The sequence below is a fragment of the Anas acuta genome, chromosome 12 (genome assembly GCF_963932015.1).
Source record: "Anas acuta chromosome 12, bAnaAcu1.1, whole genome shotgun sequence".
Taxonomy (NCBI): Eukaryota; Metazoa; Chordata; class Aves; order Anseriformes; family Anatidae; genus Anas; species Anas acuta.
Genome location: NC_088990.1, coordinates 1,780,001 through 1,796,931, shown reverse-complemented (window position 1 = coordinate 1,796,931; position 16,931 = coordinate 1,780,001). Strand labels below are relative to the sequence as shown.

At 39.5% G+C, this 16,931-nt stretch overlaps 1 protein-coding gene across 3 annotated transcripts in view; it reads left to right on the top strand.

Moving 5' to 3' along the window:
• Positions 1–16,931, top strand: part of MAP2K5 (mitogen-activated protein kinase kinase 5) — a 125,774-nt gene that overhangs the window by 73,012 nt on the left and 35,831 nt on the right. Inside the window, exons 17-18 of one of the 3 annotated variants that reach the window (XM_068695374.1) lie at positions 5,678–5,707; positions 15,480–15,548. The exons of 1 other annotated variant lie outside the window; for it this stretch is intronic. In XM_068695374.1, the coding sequence (XP_068551475.1) occupies positions 5,678–5,707; positions 15,480–15,548 (99 nt within the window). The remainder of the gene's footprint in view (positions 1–5,677; positions 5,708–15,479; positions 15,549–16,931) is intronic. One more of the 3 variants, XM_068695375.1, reaches the window with a different exon arrangement.

Below are 16,931 nucleotides of genomic sequence, written 5' to 3'. Positions count from 1 at the left end.
GGCCCGTTTGTGTGCATCTTGCATGTGGCAATTTGCGTGGATTGGGCCTGAAAGGGCTGCGTTTACCCCAGACACTTCTCCCTTTCGAAAAGGCTATTCTGAGCAGCACCTTTGAAGAACCGACGGTAAAAGCCTGCTAATATAAGGGGCTTGTGGAGAGGAGGAAATGTGCAATTTAATCATGATTGTACGCAGTCCTCAGTTTGCAGTGCATTTACTATAGTTCATATTTAAAAGAAGTCAAAGTGAAACTAATTATCTTTAATTAAGGTGAATTAGGCTTTGATTTTTAATATATTTTATGTAGAGAGATCTTGAACTCATCTGCTCAAGCCAAGAAATGTCCCAAAGGTTATTAGGGCATATTTCTGTTGGGCCTGACGGTATTAGTAATAACCTTCTTTCTCATAGTTCCCGACATGAACAAATATGTCACTTCATCAGTCTCTGTTACCCGCACTTATGCCCCTCCGCAGGGGTCGCAGATTCCACAAGTTATCAGCTAATGGCGTTATACATTAAAAATTGAAGCTTTCCTCACTCTGAGGCCTTTCAAGGCTTTGTTCTTAAGCCCCAGACACTTTGGAGTGCAGCTGCAAACTATAGGCAGAAGATTAAATTAATTTGTAACTCTTTTTCCGTCCTGCATTACTAAATCCTGCACATTTAATTGAAACCCTACTTCAAGATGCTTTGTGTTTCTGTTCTTCTTTGTTGTCAGTTTAACCTCAGAAGCACTTTAACGCTGGTAAATTGCTGTTATATCCTTTTGGATTCTTTTTTTTTTTTTTTTTTTTACTGTGCAATAAGAGGACAGTGAAATTGATATTAGAGGGGAAGAAAAATCTTAGAGCAGTTTTTGAGGTATTTAATATTTATTAAGGTCCATACCCTGCAGAGTTTCAGGTGATTTTAAGCCATCTATCGAGAAATGTATAAATTGGTCTTGGAATGAAATTTCACCTAGGGAATTTTATGTTATCCAGTAGTTAAGTCTGATTTTTAAAGTTTCCTGTGTCTGAATGTTCCAGTGGCGGCTGCTTTTCCATAAAACGAGGGTTTAACTGCAGTGCACAATCTAAATGCAAAATCCTTAGATGGAAATTTAATTGTGTAAAATGTGCACAAGGTAATTAAGAACAAATTTTAGAACATTTCAGACTATAAAGTCCTCCTTCAGCTAGATCACTAGCGATATTGTAAGTGCTTATTTTCAATTTGCAGTTATGCTGAGAAACATGGAATGTGTCTAAATTAAGAATAAAAACATCCCATGCTTTTCAGCATAACTGTAAATTAAAAAACAACTTGCACAACATAGACAATAATCTAAGTGGAAACTTTATTGCCTGAGTGTCCTAAAAATATGTTCTGAACTTCTTTCCTTCAGTCACTTTCCAAACAGGATGAGGCCTGTTGCTATTTTAATTCTTATTAACAATATTTGGGAAAGCAAATAGCATTTTGAAAGAGTGATGTGGAGAAAGTGGTTTGTGAGGGAAGATTTCTGGATTTCCATTTTCAGTTCCAGAATGGTTAATTAAGTTATTTCAACAAGTCATTTTGATTTTTGTCTTTCATTATCTGCACGTTAAATGTATGTTTTTAACTGCAAACAGGTTGAGCCTGGTTGGAGCTGCTTTCCAGCCCTTCCTAGAGCAGCTCAGTACAGAGGATTTAGGCACTGAAATTGGCTGGTTTGTGTTCTTGTTGCTTTCCCTTGTGTGTTTTTAGCATATTTTGACACAACTTGATAAAGAACAGCCTGCACGCACACTGTACTTCTGCAATTTGTTTACTCATTGGGGATTATTTATGTCTCAGTTAATCAATTATTGTTTTCGAACCTGATGGTGCACCTTGTACATCCATCTGCACCTCTGTCAAAGTCAGGAGGAATGCTCCTATCAGGTACTTGCACAGTGCAAATCATTTTTCAGGACACAACTTAACTGAACACAGTGAAGATGAGTGTTTTAGGTACTCTGATGGGCTAGTTTATGTCTAAGAAAGTAATAATAATAATAATAAAAGAAACTGTACAGGCATGCAGTTGCTCTAAAGTGAAATAATGTAGGAAGGTGTTATTCTGACATAATTCTTGCTGATATGGTTTGATTCTCCTTTATATTTCTGTATATGCTGGCAATGCAATTCACTGCACCTTTTTAAAATAGCGTGGTTTTGTTTTTGTTTTTTACACGTCTGGTGTAGTGTGAAGGTACCCAAAGGGAAATGAGAACCAACTTCTTGAAGTTTAAGCATTCCCTTCTCCCCTCCTTAACAGAGTACATAAAAAAAATGATCAGTTCCTATCCCTAACTAGTGAGAATGGAAATACTATATTTTGGTTATAATGCCTTAAAAAGAAAATGAAAAGTTTCTGAGTTGCCTCATGTAAATGCAGAGATAAGTTTTTGATAGTTTTAACTTAGTGGTTTACATTTTTAGTGTTCTGCATTGGGCGTGTGCTTAAATGTCTTCCTGGTGACAGATGATAGAGAGTACAAAAATCCCTTTAGTAAAGCTCTAATCTGTTTGTTTTTTGGTTATTTTTTTTTCTTTACTTTAACTGTGACACTATTTATAAATCTAAATCTACATACAGAGGTCATTGGTTGGCTGAACTTAAACCATTTTACTTAGTAAATTTAATTAAGAAAATACAGTGCAACTCATAAGCAAATGAGTTTTTCCTAGTTTTAAACCAAACCACCCTCTTGAGTGCTGATTGCCTTGCTCGACCCCTGGTGATACAGAAACAGGCAAAATTAAAAAGGACATTAAAGCTTCATTAAATCTGAAACACATTTAGTACAGTGACATATCTGCAGGCTATTTCAGGGAAGATTACATACTCTTTGGTAAGTTTCTTAATTTATAATACCTTGACAATCTTGCAGGGAGGAAACAACTCTGACTAGAGGAATGGCGTGATGGTTCTGGGGGATGCAGGAGTGCTGCTCAACCTGTCCACGGCTGCATCTCTCTGCAGGTCTCCGTCAAGGAGCAGCTTCACTGAGAACTGTCTTTTCTTTTTTAGCAACCCCCAAAGAAATAGTTCCTGATGCATTTCAGGTTCTTCAAATCTCATTTGTACACTGCATACTTAGGTCTGGCAGAAAACTGCTCTTTTTCCAGTTATTCTGCTGCCTTGGGAGTCACACAGGCAAAGCCCCTGCTGTGGTGTGCGGTGGCCAGGGAGAGGAATCGCCCATGAGAGCAGAAGCACTTAGTCTGAAGTCATCATTGAGATCGTGTTAGTTTTTCTGCTTAAGGTCTACAGAGTGATGGGTGTAGAGCTATAATTATCTTCTTATTATACACTGGGATAAATATTACATACCTACAAGTCTGTAGCCATTGTAATAATTATTCTTAAGTCAGTAGGCATCAGAAAAATCAGGTCGTCTTCTGTTCATTGGAAAGCGTTTGGCATTTGTAGGTTTATTGTTAGGCATTTATGGGCTATCACAGCAGCAGGGTTTCTTAGGATCTTGAGGATGGTCTCCCCAGAAGCTGAGAAAGTGAAAAGGGGCACCGTTTTGTATGTTTTTGTAGTTTCTGGTCCTTAAATCTGAGCATGCCAGAAAACATAGGGCATTGCCTTATCTATTAACACTGTATTTCAAAGGCTGCCATTAAAAAGTGACCAACTTAGCTGGGAGGAGCTGTGAACCAGACGGAAGTGACAGAAAGGGTGGCAATCAGCCTGCTTAGCACAGATCTGCTTGTTGGAAGGATGAATTTGCTGCCAAGAGATGCTCTGAGCTCAGCACCGCACCAGAAACAAAACTGAAACACAGAATTTACCCCAGAGAGTTACCAGTCCGCAGGGCAAACCTGGAAGGCAGAGGGCAGAAGAAACCCAGAGGAGGAAGTTAGCTTAAATTCTGTCCCTCTGGGGAGCGTGAGGAGATCCCACTGGTCCTGTCACCTTCACATCGTTACCTGTACAAGAGGTAAATTACTTACTCTAAGCGCTGGTCTCACAAACCAAGCCAACACAACGGTCCCCAAGTGGAAGTCTACAAGCAAATCTTATCTTTGAGAGATGAGAGGCACCACAGAAGCTTCTGAGAAAAAAAAAAACGTGCTCTTTTTTGTTTTGTTATTGCTAGTAGGGATCCTCAATCAACACCATACTGATACAGTAGGCCGTAATGGCTCCTCCTCAGTCATTATGCAAACTCCCACTGATGAGATATTTAGGAAGGACTGGGGTGATTTTTCAAAGTGATGCATGGAAATGTAGATTTGCAGTTCTGATAACTGCGATGTGTCTGTGCAGTAAGTAAGCGTTCAGGGTAATTGTACAACCAGTAGTCCTGTTAGAAGCCACTTTGCTTCTCTGTAGACTTTCTGGGCAAATCGTGTCTCAATATTGAGAAAGCTGCTTTTAGGAGTAGACACCAGAAAAAAAAAAATCATTTCCTTTCTTTGGTTTTCTGTTGCATGCCTCTCTTACGCGAGTTCTTCAAGGACCTATTTTGCTTCTGTACCGTCTTTCCTCCTAGGATCTGGAAGAAGTTTACTGGCCCCATAAAGCTCACAGCCAAATGTCTAATACAGTAGTAGGTTTGGACAGCTGCTGGAATTGCAGAAAGGATGCCATCTCCTCTGTTGCTTGGTTGCTTCCATTCATGCCATCATCTTCTCCTTATTGCCTTCTCAGGACCCTTTTCCTGCCCTGGTGAGGCTCAAATACGTCTCTGTTCTTCACCACTTCCCCACCCTGCTACATCTCTGTCTGTGCTGCATTGTTCAATGCTTAGGGTGGTTTTGTGCTGCCAGCCAGGCTGAAATTTCATCAAAGGTTAGCACAGCTGCCTCACTGCAGGTCAAGTAACCCTGAGGAGCTCACGTAACAGCAGCAGTAGGGGTGCAACGAGAGGATTTCACCCAGCACAGGCTTTGGTAGACAAAATAGACCACTTGTATTTTGCTGGGATCGTTTCAAAGGTTCAGATGCCAGCGGGGAAAACCTAAATTATCAAACAATGGGTTTATAATGGAATAATTTTAAGCTGTGGCATTATGGCAACGTTAACACTGCTGTGTCTGATACCGATACTAGCGGATACGCTCGTAATGCATCGAGTGACTTCTGAAGCAGCCTGAGCAACGCCTCCGGTTCATGTGGTGAAGGTAGATGCGAAGAAAAGACAATGTGTGGTGCTGCAGGTGCCATGATCTCTCTCCAAAACCCACTCACAGGTTCCTAGCTGGATTTGACACCAATAAGGAAACAAACCTCAGCTATATAACCCAGATTTTATTCTGAGCCTGTTAGGGAAGGACTTTGGGAGTTGAGTGCACGCTCTACAATACCCGTTCATTGCAGATAATTATCAGTAAAGGTCAGTGTCGTTGGCCTCACCATTGAGGCTGAACTGGTTTAATTTAGAGAGTCCTCAGGAACTTGGGCATCAAACAGCGTTGCTAAGTGCTACAGACAAGAGCTTGAGAAATACAGAAATATTCAGAAATGTAAAACAAGGAGTAATTGTTGTGAATGGCTCCATTCTAAATGCAGCTCTTTGTGTGCTTTCAGAATTATTTTTGCTGGCATTTTCCAATTTATACAATAGTAAGAGTTGAGTACTTTTCTCTCTTTAAGAAAATGTGCCCTCCATGCAAATCTATATAACTAGACAAATATTATTTCCTTTCCCAGCTTGCTCTTGGGAGGTTTCCATATCCTCAGGTAAGATTGTTCATTACTGCTGTTTGCCACTGTGACATTCATTCCTATGTATGAAGGTGCAGAGAGCAATTGTGAACATTTGAGCCACATACAAATAAATCTGTCCTGTTAAATTGAAAAGTGGTATCTTGAAGGAGTCATTTAGAAGTCTCTATTGATTTTTTTTTTCTTTTTTTTCCCCCAAACTCTAGATTTTCTTTTCCCTGGAGAGAAGGAAAATTATGATGATGATGTTAATGATCGTTGTTTTTTGTTTTTGTTTTTTTTTGTGAGATTAAAAAAAATAATCCTGTATGTACTTTTGATGCCAGGAAAATGCATCTACTCCTTTTTTATATTTTTCTTTTTCAATTCCAGATTTGAATAGCGGTACAATGGTCTATAATTCTTCCAAATAAAAAATATAACGTGAATGGAATATGTAAAATGGCTCTGGATTCTCCCTTTTAAGAGGGCCTAGCATCAGTATTTTATTTACATACTGATATTTTCTGACTTCTCACTGACCTAACTCAGTTTTGCTGAAGCCAGTGGTAAAACTATTTCCAACTTGGCAATGGTTAGGCCAATGTGCTGTATTACTGCATAACATTTTACTTTGTATGCTTGAAAAAACATGAAGCTCTGAACAAAACATCCAGTCCAGAAATAGGTTTGATGATTACTTTAAATTCTTATTGCAAGATAGATGTTAGAATTCATAGTAACAAACCGTTCTGTGGTTCTTCAAATTACTCTTTCCTGGGAGAGGGGAAAAAGTGCAGTGTCCAGGGACTAAAATGAATTATTTGAATGTGGTTTTTATGTTTTTGTATGTTTTATGAACACTGTTTTCTGCATCTTGGTCTATACAGATCAGAGTGCCTGGAGGCATGTCTGATTTAAAGGTGGTGTTGGTCTGTGCTCTTTAAGCATCTATTAACTTGCTATTATTATGCAAATAACTGTTGTAATACACATACTAATTTATGCATGGTTAGATTATGCAGATGCCTCACAAACATGGTTATTGAATAATAGGCTGGGACTCATTCTCTCTCCCATTTTTATAAGCTGTTTTAAGCAAATTCTCCTGACACTTTTATGGACTTGTAAAGATTTTGCGTATGTGGAAATACATTGAATTTTTGCTTTCTCATCTCCTATGGAAATGTTTATGGACTGAGAGCGAGCTGTAGCTGGTTACCGAAGCATACGTTGCATTTTTTTTAGACATATTTTGAAATAACCCTCTCGTTTGAGAGAGGGTTAAAAAAGAAGCTCTTGTGCTGAAGTGTCCTCCACCCGTTGGCACACTCACTTGTGCTCGTTGAGTGTCTCGATGCTCGTTGGGGGTAGTGTGTTATACCTCTAAATCAACGTGACGTGGAACACAAGATAACCTTCTGTTCACAGAGGTCTTGGAGCTTGAGAAAAGAAGTTAGAGCGCATACATTGTGCGTGATTCCAGACAAAAAAATTATTTTCAGAATAGGGAACAAAACACGATTGCTAGTTTAAGATCTTTTTTTTGCTATTCTAATTAAAAGACAGACCGGGTTTGTAAAAGAATATTTGGCAAGTCAGTAGTCCATGAAATTGTATATATTTTTTAATGTAAAACAGTTGAAGAGGTGAAACTTTAAAATGAAGCTATTAAGGTTTTCAAGCAACTGCTTTTCATAAGGATTTTTATGTGAAGAATACGTATTTTAGATGTGTATGTACAGAGTTGGTTACAAGAACCCTTAGCAACTCGCTGTGACTAGGTGGATAATCCATAATGTTTTGGTGTGTTTTTTTTAAGTCTATATATATTTTTTTTCCTTCCTATGTAAGGGCCTGATCCTGCAGTCACTTACTTGAGTAAATTCTCCTCGTGTCAGTAGCTTTATTCAAGTGATCGAAACTAATAGTGTGTGTGCTCACAGTATTTGTCCCTAAATAACTTGGGTTTCTCTCTAAAAATGGCAACTACGAATACGTGTTTGAGAACACCTGAATTTTCTTGCAAATGAACATTTGTCTCCAGCTGTAGCTGGAAAAAAAAATATTTCTTTCCCCCCTTTTCCCTATTTTTAAGACACAGACAAATGGTGTGTATAAATTCAGTTTAAATGAATAAGATTTATAGGGGGAATCATTGTAGTGTGGAAATTCAGGACTCCTGCAATATGCCAGAAAGATTAAAGGATGATTTTTTTTTTCTTTCTGGCCTTTAGTAGAATATTTTAATGATAGAATTTAGCACTTCTCATTTTCCACGTGTTTTATAAGCATTTATTTTGCTACCACTTATTTGTCACGTTATCATTATTTAATCTTATGTTAAAGTCTTGTTTTGAAAGCACTTAAGGATACAAGCAACTACTCATGTAAGTAGAGTTGCTTTTGGGTGTGTTTAGGATTATTTTTGATGTCTTAATACGCAGTTCATTTCACAATTTGTAGGTAAATGCTACTGGTAGTGACCTGTACAAGAAAGTAAGAAACAGTAATGATTAGAACAGTCTTCCCCGCTATAAAAACTTTGCAGAGGAAACACTAATCCTTAAAATGTAGTGAATTTCAAAAATGGTTAATGGTTTTCATGTCTTTGTTGTTTGTTTTCCTGGCGTGGTATTGCAATGTGCTATTGCTTGTTTGCTGTGATGTAAAATTCCTTTTGGAAGAAGTAGTGTATGACACCCATAGGATTTTCTGTAGATACACAAGTAAGCACTTAGGGGTATATTCTTCCCCTGATGTGCAACTCTATTAAAACTAATAGGAACGGTGCACGTGCATACGCACACATGCACAGGAAAAACAAACTCTTTTGAGTAAAGTTCTTTCCTGTGTAAACATTTAAAATTGAAAGGAAAACCCTTTCACCAAGCCTAGTACACAGCATGCTCAGCCTTTTAGAGAGGTGAGGAAAGCACATACAAAAAAGTTCCAAATTTCTTTTAAAAGTCTAAACTTCATTTATTTGATTTTGATGGCAACATCCGCCTCTCTGCAGAAAGAACTGTAAAAAATAAATAAAAATAATAACAAAAGGCCATGAAACCTCCCAGCATATTTAAATAATTTTTAAGTTGGAACCCCAAAGATGTGCAGTGGCTGAAGAGGCTGCGAGACGTACAGTTAATCACGGAGATTCAAATGCAGTGTGTTGCACAAAAACATGATGGGGGCAATGGCTTGTTTAATGATAATGCAATTTAGGAGAAATGAAAAGAATTGCCCACTAAATATTCTCGGCTTGTAGTCAAACTTTATACAAAGCAGGGATGTTAAAAAGGACGCTGCATCCATTAGGGAAATATTCCAAAGAAATCGGCAGCACTCAGCTGCCGAGGATTTAATCAGCTATAGGGAGGCGCGCAGCACAACCACTGTATTTAAGATACTTCTGCATTTACAGAAATGTTTTCCTTCCTTTGGCTACAATTCCGGGCCTCGGTTAATAAATTACATGAAAATGACCCGAAGTTTAAAAAACAAAAAATCCTGCCTCCCCGTCCTCACCCTCCCCCCCCGCCTCCCTCCCCCCCCCAAATCTGAGCAAATAGTGCCCCCGGTATTGTAAAGCTTTGAATGTTTTCACACCCCATTAATTTATTACTTCTCTTTCCTCATCTTTAAATTTTTTTTTTCTGTTTTTTTTTTTTTTCCCTCTCAGAAAAAAAAATTCAGGCTCCCCGCTGCTACAGCGATTTTCATCTTGTTGTTAATTTTCCCTGCTCCATATGGAGCTCCAGACATTTCACCTGGAGGCTGTACTAGATTTTGCTGTAGCGATCGCACTTCCGGAGGCCAAAACTGTCATTTAAGGTTCCTGGTGCATCTGTCTACGCCAGGCTTTTCACTGGCACCGGAGAGTGTGAATAACAAATTGGATGCACCTGAGATTCAGATGATTAGTGTGTTTTGTGGATCTCAGCGACTTGTAAGCAGATAGCTCCGGGGGCGAGGAGGGCCGAGCGGCCAGGGCTCTGCTGCACCTTGCACCCGGGCGCGCGGGGAGCGTGCGAGCATCCGGGCGGCCCCGCGCGCGGGGAGCCCGACTACCAAATATTTCATCCTGCCTTGTCATTGATTAGAAAAGAGCCTTTAATTTCATTTCACCCCATGTTGTGATTAATTTGCATTCTTTGTCAGAAGTTAATGGAGTTTTTTATGGTTCACTCTGAAATCCTTGAAGACATCAGAGTTGATCTGATGTTTATACAACCGCCAGCGGAATTTTTTCGTTTGATTGATGGCGAGCTTGATGTTATTCCAAACGGCTTTTTAAGCTGTTTTTAAGAATTATTTGAATAAAATGCAAGCAAGATATTGTTATAACGATCAAGATTATCTGTTAAAAATCTGTTTCAAATAAAGAACATGATAAGTAGGAAAAAAAAAGATCAAAAAGACAAGAGGAATGATGAACACAGAAGATGATATTTGTTAAAATATATAATCCGAGTATTCAAATAAGTTATTTCAAACCGTACCGAAAGTCAGACAGAGCTTAATTTATTTTTTTTTAATATAACGAGTTTGTTTTTGCAGCATGATAAATAATGGAGATGAATTAGCGAGGAAGCCAGCTATAGTTAGATTTTTTCCCTTCTTTTTTATTCTCCCAGCTTTTCCACCTTCCTGCTACCAGCAATGTGAGCACAGAGCAGCAGTGTCCCTAACTCGGAGAGACAGGACTGTCAGGCCTGTTAGTTCAACAAAATGATGACATATTGCTCGTCTCAATGAAGAGGCATTCTTAAATCCCAGTGCAAAGAAAACATAAGTGGATAATAGAAAATTTTATAGCCCAAGAAAGCGCTCGCTATAGACTTGCCATTGGTTTCCTTTATAAGAAAATATACAGCCAAAAATCCTCAGTGAGAGAAATCTTCTTTTTGCTCCTCCTGTTAGAGAAAGGTTTGTACTTTTACCAATCCCCGGCACATAAAAAGTGCCAGAGAGACGCTGCAGTGTGTGCTGCGAGCTCTGGGCCAGATCCTCAGCTGGAGCAAATCAGTTCTGCTCCATGGAGAGCAGGGGACGATGCAGGCTTACCCCAGCTTTGGGATATAGGCGGCTTGTGTTTTTTTTTCAGCAGGAAAAGATTTTTGCAAATGCTTTTTGATTTATGACGCTAAAGCTGTTTTTGTTTTGTTTTTTCTTTTTTTTCCTATTTTTTTTTTCAAGATTTTGTTCTTACCTTTTCATCAGCAAATTCTGCCCTCGCTGTGATTTCTGCAAGTAAGATTTAATTATAGGTCAAAAAGCTACTGTGCAAGCGCTTCCATTTAAAACAGATTAATTTATTTGCTATATCTTAGTTTGCTAAATAATTGCATGGTTTTAAATGAAGTTGCTGCTTTCTGATCCCTGTATTAGCATGGGCTAAGATTCTTTTTGTTATATGTAATCCATAGTATTGACCAAATTTGGCCTGGTTTCATTTAAATGTAAGCAGGTTGTCAAGGAAAAAATATTTAGTTTTACTTGGCATGCAAAATAGCCATTTTACTGTTGTTTTTTCAATTGACAGAAACATCCTTTAAGCATTCATTTATTTTGTGAGAATAAATTGAGGGTTGGTTACAGCACGTTTCCTGGTAAGAAAGAAACGTCTTATGTTCCACATATATCATTATATCTAACCATTTAAAAGACATTATACACTGTTCAAATGCTAATGCCAAAATAGTGATTTTTTCCAATTACATTTTTATAATATCTTAAATATCACAGATTTGTGAAATATTGTTGCTTTTATATTACAGTCCAGAAATCACCAAAAATACTTTGTCATCTGCTAATATTTTAAACTCCTAACAATTTCTTAACATAGGTTTCACAGCATATACATCATTCTTTAGATAATGTACTTTGGATACATTTTGGTGTTGTTTTTTTTTCTTTTTTCTCCCCTTTACCAGGAAAACATTTATATTTAAATTTGATTTGAATATCAGAAATTTGCTGTAAAATCTGAATGGAGTTTTAGTTTTTCCAGATATGTTTGTTTGTTTTTTTTAATGCATAGGTTTTAACACATTTTTTATGTTAGGAATCTGAAGCATCAAGACATGCTCGATTTTTTATTTTGATCTTCCTGACAGATTTAAAAAATAAAAGGAAAATGAATGTTTGAATAATATGCTCAAGCTTGGAGACGTGGGAAACTTAGTTCAAGCTGTTTTTTTCTGCGTGGGCTGTTAGCTCATGGTCCTGAAGGACTGCAGCGTGCGTTTTTGCTTTCTACCCCTGGCAGCAGCGGGCAGGGTGAGGTGCCTGGGTCGAGGCCGTGCTTTGTGAGCAGCACCACGGGACGGGGTCGTGCTGCTCCCCTGTGGGGCGTGCATGGTCCCACGGGCAGCAGCTTCCAGCACTGAGCACTTGGTTTTACTTCAGAGGGAAACGATCACCCACAGGATGTGAGGTGGTGATCTACAGCGGGTTATGACATTGTCACACCTTTTTTTTTTTATTTTCACAATTTTTATTGTTTGAATAATAAAAGGGCTTAATGCAAGAAACCCATAATGCAATAACCCATTCAGTTACTCTTTCCTTCACAATGTAGGGCTGCCTGAGCTGGGGCCTTTTTGGCTAAGTTGAACAAGATCCCGAAGTGAGGTGATGGGTGGTGTTTGCTATGAGAGCTTCTTAATCAAGAGGCGAAAAAGGCATCCGGGGGGGAATATGAAATTTCTTTTGGGATATTCTTCCAAACGTGTAGCACCTGCACAAGTTGGTGCTGCTGTTGGATGGGAGATATTCCTGCTGTGCACAGAAGGAACCTCTCTCCCGGTCATAATTCCCTCAGTGGGTGCCATGGGGTAATTTCCCAAACGAGAACTTATCCCCGGCAGATCGGGCCATCCCTCAGAGGGCAGGTAGCAGTAGGTGCTGGTGGTTTCAGGTGGCCACACAGCAGGTTTACTGGAATCATACATCTCTGCTGCTGCCCTGGCTGGGATGAGGAGGGCACGGGCTCTTCTAGGGCAGCCAGGAGCTGGAGGGGAACAGATTTCCCCTCCGCCTTGTCGGCCTTCTTACCACGGGCACAGCTCATCCTCCTCTGCTGGGCGATGGTTGCTCAACGTAGTGAAGAGCTCCCAAGCCCAGGGTAAGCATGGAGGGTTTAGAGGTCCAGGCGAGCATCTCCCTTCTTCTGCCAGCCCCATGGAGCCGTGTGTCTAATCCACGAGGGGCTGTGACACTACCCGTGGTGGGCAATCAAAAGACGTAGGAGATGGTTCTCCTTGCATAGCGTGGTGCTTTTCATTGTCCAGACCCACTCAGCACCTGGGTTTAGTTAGAAAGGCTCTCCTGTTTCCTTAGATGATGCATCCCAGGGCTTTATTATTAGAAAAGTTTTCCTCACTGCAGGGAATAATGCTTGCTGAATGCAAGAACGTGGAGAACAGATGCAGGAGCCTTGGTGGTTGCGTCCTCCTGGCTCTGTCTTTGGTCTAAAGACCCCTTTTTTTTTTTTTGAGCCTGTCCTTCAAAGGTTTCTGACTCTGCTTGGAGTTTTTCTTTGAACTTTCTCCAGCTGCCCACTGCTCTCTGGGGTTAGACAGGCTCAGACACAGCACTCCCGTGCTGCGTGGGGCGAGGGTCACCTTGTGTGTCCTCAGGCTGTCCTCTCCTCGGACATCTCCCCGTGGAAATTAGCCAGTTTTTTGTGGCATCACGATGTTTGTCCTGCTCAGCTGTGGTTGGTTTTCCTGCTCTGCAGTGTCCTCCAGGTTCTCTGGGTATTCCTCTCCATTAGCATGGTAGTCATTTCTCTAAACTTGATAAACGTGGGCAAAATTAAAATTAAACATGGTTGGCACTAAAACCCGTACCTTTATTAGGTTTCTAGTTGACCACCCTTTGTGTGTTACACGCTGTACTTGCTGCAATGTTTGAAAAGGCCCTTAAACAATGCGTTTCTAAATTTACTCTTTTTCCAAAGATTTGCTTGTCCCCTATTCCTGCTGATGGAGAGGAATGTGTTAGCATTAGCCTCCTGGTCCCACTCCGGCGTGGTGGTTATTGTCGGCTTCTTACTCTCCCTCCATAATTTCAACAGTGTGCAGTTTTTCATGCCCGGTTTGTTGAATTGTGTTACTAAACTCTGGTAAACAGATTTCTGTGAGAAGTGGCTGCAGTTCAATGGTGGATGAAATAATCTCTTTATATAAATTTGCTTGCAGACCTCTGGGAAAACCGGCGTAATATAATTGTAAGAATATATTTAATATTAAGGTTGTTGTGAATTGTCTTTTTTTTGATTTTGAAATTATTTTTATTCCTTTTTTTTTTTTTGTCTTCAGTTTTGTGGCAGTGATTGAAGTTTGCCATTTGCAAAATGCACAGATTGGGGTGGGGGTTGTTCAGAAAGTCGGGAACAAATTAGAGGGGTGAGTCTTACCGGGTTTGATGCTTTCAACTCTTCCAAAGGTTTAACTAATTCCGATTTTGCAAGAATTTGTGAAATACATCTGAAGATCCTGTCTCCCTTCCAGAGGAAGGGTAAAACCCATGGTGGTGAAGACCAAATGGAAAGTACACTTACAAATTCCTTTTCCAGGCATACGAGGGCAGAGATGAGGCAAGTGTGCATTGGTCGTTTGTCAGTGGGAGATGATCATTGTTGTTCCAGCTGCTCAATAAAATGTTACCTTCATTAATAAATATTATAAATAAGTTATATGTACTTCTAAAATCTGCTGATCCCTGGAATAGGAAAAGAAATGTTACAGCAAAGCCTCCCTTAAAAATCATAACTGTATGATTTGTTGGTATTTTTTTTTTTTTTTGATTAAAAAAAAAAAAAAAGGATGGGGGAAGCGCTCGCTTGAAAAGCAGTATATATGTAAAGAGAAAATTTGTTAACTGATATGGGAAGATCTAACCCTGGGTCACCTGCAAATCTCTCAAACAAGAGCTCCAGGGCAAGTCCTAATTCCAGAGAGTAAAAGCGAAAATTAAAGCTATAGCTAGTGACTCCTCCAAGTTACCCGGGGTGGATTCATTTGAGTTTCGTTGATTGTGCTTGTGAATATAATGCGAAAGGGATGGTAGAGGTCTTCTCAGCCACTTCCCGTCCAAAGTATCTCCATGGAGACAGGAATATAACCTGATGGTCTGACAAAAGTTGCTTTTCATAACCAGAGGCACTCATTAAATAGTAGATGAAGCAGGAGGCAAACTTTTGCATTTTTAACCAACCTAAAAAAATGCCATTTGGAGAATGTGCTTTGTAGCGTAGATTATCCAAATACCGCTGATATTTCATGACCTGAGAAACAGACCATTAATGTGATAGATTTATTTATCATTTTCCCTGCACCTTCAAGTTCCAAATTATCGCATGCAGTAAGTACAGAGAAAACACGGCAAATAAAACACAGATTGAGAAACATGAAATTGCTGATCTAATTCTCCAAATTTGCACAACTCCAGTTGCGTTTGAGAAGCCTTTAAAGGCTTCTTAGTTGGTGTTGAGAGGCTTGATGAGACCTTTCCAAGGTGGGAACGATGTTTCCAGGAGCGCACCAAGGCATCGCTTCCAAGGATGCATGCAGTGCCCCTTTTGGTCATCCTTTCAAGCAGGGCTTTCGGTTGTGCCACTGCAGCCGTTTCACCCTTCATAATTCTTTGTGGAAGGTATAATGCCATCACAGTTACAGTCTCCTTCCTCCAGATCTTGGGTTTTTTTGCACCCAGGGTACGCAATGGGCCAAATGCTCAAGCTTTGGAGCTGCAATCACTCGAGACTGACCTGCCTCCTAAACTTTTTATCTCCCTGCAGTGCACGAAAACCGGGCTGTTGGGGACGGGAAAGGCAGAGCCGGGTGAACAGGAAGATAAAACATTTTATGTTGAGTACTTTTAAAACTGTTCTTAATGTGCTATAAAACTGGATGCTTCACTTTTTCATGAACTGTGTGCAAAAGGAGAAGCACCGACTGTGAAGTTGTCGTCAGTTAGGTTTGTTTTATGGCTGCAGAGGCTGCCCAATAATGTGATCTCGGAAAAGGTAAACAACATAGTTTTAACAGTGAAAAATATGCCTAATATAAATACAGCTAAGTTCATTGCTGTTCAGAACTTGAAAAATATGACAGTAACATTACATTTTCTAGTGGAGTTAACGGAGGAACACAGTGCAGCCTTACAAGCAATATATCTGAGACAGAGAAAATAGGTAATACATCCAACTCGGGAGTCTCTGTGGCATTCACATAGAGGAAAGCGCAGTAGCTTTATTTAATTGAGAAAATGAATCAATTACAATGATGTTGCATCATCAAATGCAAGGGAAATAGCAGATATGTCATTACATCGGGTAACAGTGTTAAAAAGTAATTGAGTGTCTTAAGCATTTTGAATCAATTCCAGGTACTGGCACAGCTACCTTAATGCAAAATTTATGAAGATGATCTCAAAATAATATGTTGCCATCAAAATTGTGTAATAAAATCTGGTAACAATGTGTGTGTGAGCAAGCACACGTCTCTCCCTCGCTCAGAAGCCAGGCCTGCTGCTCTGGCGGGTGGCTGTAATGTCGCAGGAAGGATTCTGTAATACTTCGATTTGTGTTGCCTTATTTTCCATTAGAAGCATTCAGCGCTTTTATTAGAAATAATATTTTAAATCTTGTTCTGAAATTGGATGTAATCGTGTCTGTGTTGAGGCTACTGTAGACGATCCCACCTCTATTCCTTTTCATGACAAGATTTTTCCTGTAAAGAAATGTGACTGATACTCTGTTCCGATGAAAAACTGCATCACCTATTCATGGGCAGTGATCTAAAGGAGCTCAGAATCATCCCTATTGAATAAGCTGAGTCTATTTTGTCATTTAGCATCTGAAAGTGAAGTATGAAAAAAAGGCTTTTATAGCCACAAAATATTTTGCTTATTAGCAATAATGCAAAACAGCAAATTTATTCTATTGAATTATAATAGATTGACGTTGACTGCTCAAAAATATAATGGGTGATTTCTATCTATTTATTAATTTCTTCCCTGGAAAAAATAGAATTATACACATAAAGTTTATGTGTATATTTGTTTACTACTTACACTGTATTGAAGACTTCACGTGCATAATACCAGCTTTTTTCTTGGTGCTAGTTTTCAACCTCCTCTATATTACATTTTACTACCTGTAAAGTATTACTGGAGGACCATGCCTCTGGCTGGGTACTGGGGGAGAGCGCTTCCAAAGCTGATGGCAGCCCTACAACATTCATCATCA